Below are 4038 nucleotides of genomic sequence, written 5' to 3'. Positions count from 1 at the left end.
GTTTAGTCTGGAGAAGAGGAGGCTGAGGGGAGACCTGATCCCCCTCTACAACGACCTGAAAGGAGGTTGCAACGAGGTAGGGGTTGGTCTCTTCTCCCAGGTAGCTAGTGACAGGACAAGAGGGCATAGTCTGAAACTGCACCAGGGGAAGTTCAGCCCAAAAATGAGGAGGCATTTCTTCCCAGAAAGGGTCGTTCGGCATTGGAATGGGCTGCCCAGGGAGGTGGTGGTGTCACCATCCCTGGAGGTGTTTAAGAAAAGACTGGACAGGGCAGTTAGTGCCATGGTCGAGTTGACATGGGGATGTTAGGGCAAAGGTTGGACTCGATGATCCCAGAGGTCTCTTCCAATCAAACCGATTCTGTGATTTAAAGATAAATTAATCTCTGGAGAAACGGAGAACCCAGAGTTATAATTTCATAGTGAAAGATTATCCTTGATGTTATGCGACCACACCAAACATTCCAGGAAAACAATGAACAAAGGTAGTTACCACACAAGAATTTAATTTTTATTGTTCCTTAGTCTTTCACTACCCACTTACTCAGGAGAACCCATTTTAAAGCACCTACCCAAGCCAGCCAGGTGAGCAGCAGACAATGCTTTGGAATTCAGACAATATCCTCTTTTTGGAGGAAAAAGAACAGTTCTATCTAATAAAGTTCCATAATAAATTCAATGTCTGCAGAGGCCTTCCCAGAAGTCAATTTCCTTTCTCTGTTCACCATTTATCATGTTCCATGTTACTCAAGACACACAACATGATTTCACAGTACTATAATTCAATCAAGCTTTACAGACTATAGCACAGCACATGCAGGTTCCCTGTCTGGTCAGACATGACAATTGCTTGATCACTTAAAGCTTATGAATCAGTATATTAATTCTTAATCACAACTCAGCACGTTATATATAATAACCAATACAGCAGTTCTACACTTTCAGGATTTTTATATTTAAAGTAAAATACAATTATTATATATGTTTCAAGTTAGAAGTGCTCTATGGAGAGTAATAGAAGTAGTATTAGTAGTATTAGATTATCAGAGCAGAATATTCGAGTGGCTACACATTTTATACCACCAAAATGACATATTCAAACTGTCAATTACCAATAAAAGTCTCAGCTTTCATTATTTGGGTCTGTATTAGAATACCAGGAGATATTCACTAATCAATACAGAGAGATTAGCTGCACAACAAGCTTTTAAAGGAGACATGATACAAGAGAATAGCTTCTAAAATGCAAAGCAACATGAGAAAAGGTTTAGCAATAAGCACGAAGTTAAAAGTTACTTCAGGATACACATTGTCTTATAACTGCAACCCAGACAACAAAGTCAACACAACCAAAGCCTCCCAGCACACAATGACATTTACTCTCATGTGATTTAAAGCAACATTAAAGGGTTTCAGGTAAATATAAGTATTTACTTTGGGTCAGTGAACTATCACCAGCAATTTCACAACTGTCAAAGAAGACATACAGTACACTATTATAGTTTCTGTCATTTAAATCAACATCTGACCTCGCTCGTGACAGGATTCCCAGTATTTTGTGGTCGTGTTCTTTCTGGTGCTCTAAACTCTTTATTTTAAGAGTTATGGGGTAAACCTCGCCTACTTTCAAATCACTTTAGTTTTGTATTTGTGAGAGAATTAACAATATCAGGGTGTTGGTTCCCATAAAAAAATTTCAACTTAAATGGTCAAATCTGTGAATCCAGAATTCTTTCTGTTACCTCGTCCTCAACATCAGCATGCTTATGTGGCTAGTTAAGCAGAATATTACTGTCTTTAGTACACAGCAATCCCAATTTTTGTTCATTTAGAGCTGTTCAATTAAAAAACCTCTCCCTGCTCCCATTTGCAGTCCAAACCCCTAAACCGCTATCTACTTTGCTCAGGCAATAAATTGGGCAATCAGACCCTTATATACCCAGGTTGAAACCACTTGCAATATGACCAGCAGCTTACAATTGAAGTGGGACATTTCTACTGTACACTTACCTTGGGTTAACTTCAAGGTGATAATTACTTGCAATGGTACTAATTTCAATTTTCTTTTTAGAAGGTGCCTATGTAGAAAGGAAGCATATTAAATTTCAGGAGTGTTTTAAAAATCTGACGCAAAAATTTATTTTACAGATTACAGCTGGCTAGGTCACAGTGAAACCAAAAGTCTCAGAGATCAAAGAACTGCTGAGACACTGGACTTGCACATCTCCTACCTCCCAATCCCATCTTCAAAGGAGAAAAGGGGTACTGACACATCATTCAGGTCATAAAACAATAACAGTAATGATTATTATAGCAACACATAGTACATCTTACTAGATACTCCAGTTATTGAGTTTTGTAACAAGTAATCTTATTCTTGGAATCAGTTGTTCAAAGTAGGCGATACTTTGTCCCTCCAAAGAAAAGTTTTGGAGGGAAAATCTCTGGACAGGCCTGAAGAGGCTGTTTACTTCTCTTGGCAAAGGATTTCAAGTTTATACTTTGTTTAAAGAAAACACTGAATTGAGGTCTGAACTTAAAAAGCAAGTATTAAATAACCTATTTATCAATAAAGCTTCATAATCCCTTGCCGGTTAAGCCTTCCAAAACAAGGATTTTGAATAGATAATATAATCTTTTAATAGTAAACAATTAAATGCCTAGGACCAAAGCAGATAGCAAAAAAACCCCCCAAAAATGTAAATTCTAATGCTGAAATTGTCACTATGAGAATGAGAAAACAAGTTAAAACTTGCATATACGCAAAAAGGAGTGCTAATAATTTTAAAAATAAGGGTTATTTTTACAGACAATGAAATTCTATACATCTAATTGAGAGCTAGTATATAACAACACATGCTATTGTCCAAACCACCCTGTCAAAAAAAAAACCAACACAAAAAAACCCCAAAACAAAACAAAAAAACAACCAACCAGCCACAGAAAACAACAAAAAAAACCCCTCCCACATCCACCCACCCATGAAGACCTAAGGAACAAGAACGTTTGGCAAAAGTATTTGTTCATGTAACCAAACAAGTCTGATTAATTACATAAAAGCTTGAAGACAGTGAGTGCAAAAAAATTATTTTTAAAACTCAAATAAATTTAAAGACCTCCTAACAGAACCACATCAGTATATAAATATCCACATTACTCCACAGGAGATGAGAGACTTTTTTTTTTACCGTTATACTCTGATGCTCAATCCTCAGTTTTTCCACTCCTGCACCATATAATTCCCTTAACAAACACATTATTCTTGTCTTTTTTCCAGCTCCTGATGGTCCATACACCAATAGATGAGGGAAGTCACCACACTGAACCTGAACACAAAGCAACAAGATTAGTTAGCTACAACAATCTTTCCCTTATAAGAGAATATTCATCTTTCCATTCTCACCCAAGTTTACACAAAATTACTTTCCCAGCTTAGTCACAACATAGTACCTAGAATTAGAACCGCTGAATTCCTTTCCTGCAGCAATATTTCCTATAGAACATCATGTTTTCCTGAAGACCATATGTAACTCATTTAACTCCAAACACCTCACCCCTCAAAAAAGCCAACCAAAGAAACCAAAACAAACCTCAAACCTAACAAAAACCCACCCCAGCATTTACATGCTTTGCAGGGTTTCTAGTGACAGCTGCAATAAGCACCCAGTAAAAATGATTAAAACAAAGTTTAAAGCAGATATACATACATTTTATAATTCTTTCGTTGTTTCATTGGCAAGCCTTGAATATGGGCTAATAGTTAGCCTGTTAGCCTGTATTTAAATAAAGTTAGAAATTTGTTTCTTGAAAAGCTAAAAAGCATGACCTGGAGAACATCTGACCAAACCCCCCAGTCAGAATTCACATTCATTCACTCTAACAGTCACAGAGAAACACTGCGTGAATCAATCCAGCGGCCGAGTGAAGAGAAGTCACCACATCTGGCAGGGGATGCAGACCTTTAACACCCAAGCAATTACATAGTCCTGACTTTTATTCCCCAGCTGCTCACCTTAAAAACTTCAGCTAACTTCAAGT

At 37.3% G+C, this 4038-nt stretch overlaps 1 protein-coding gene across 1 annotated transcript in view; it reads right to left on the bottom strand.

Moving 5' to 3' along the window:
- RFC3 (replication factor C (activator 1) 3, 38kDa) overlaps positions 1 to 3326 on the bottom strand; it is a gene marked incomplete at its 5' end in the record, with an annotated part of 12593 nt that extends 9267 nt beyond the window's left edge. Inside the window, 2 exons of the mRNA XM_009708833.1 lie at positions 2011 to 2078; positions 3189 to 3326. Of these exons, the coding sequence (XP_009707135.1) occupies positions 2011 to 2078; positions 3189 to 3326 (206 nt within the window). The remainder of the gene's footprint in view (positions 1 to 2010; positions 2079 to 3188) is intronic.
- Between the last annotated feature and the right edge of the window lie 712 nt (positions 3327 to 4038).

This window comes from Cariama cristata, unplaced genomic scaffold, assembly GCF_000690535.1.
Source record: "Cariama cristata isolate BGI_N322 unplaced genomic scaffold, ASM69053v1 scaffold2021, whole genome shotgun sequence".
NCBI lineage: Eukaryota > Metazoa > Chordata > Aves > Cariamiformes > Cariamidae > Cariama > Cariama cristata.
Note: the sequence above shows the minus strand (reverse complement) of the source record. Positions and strands in the feature narration are given on the sequence as shown.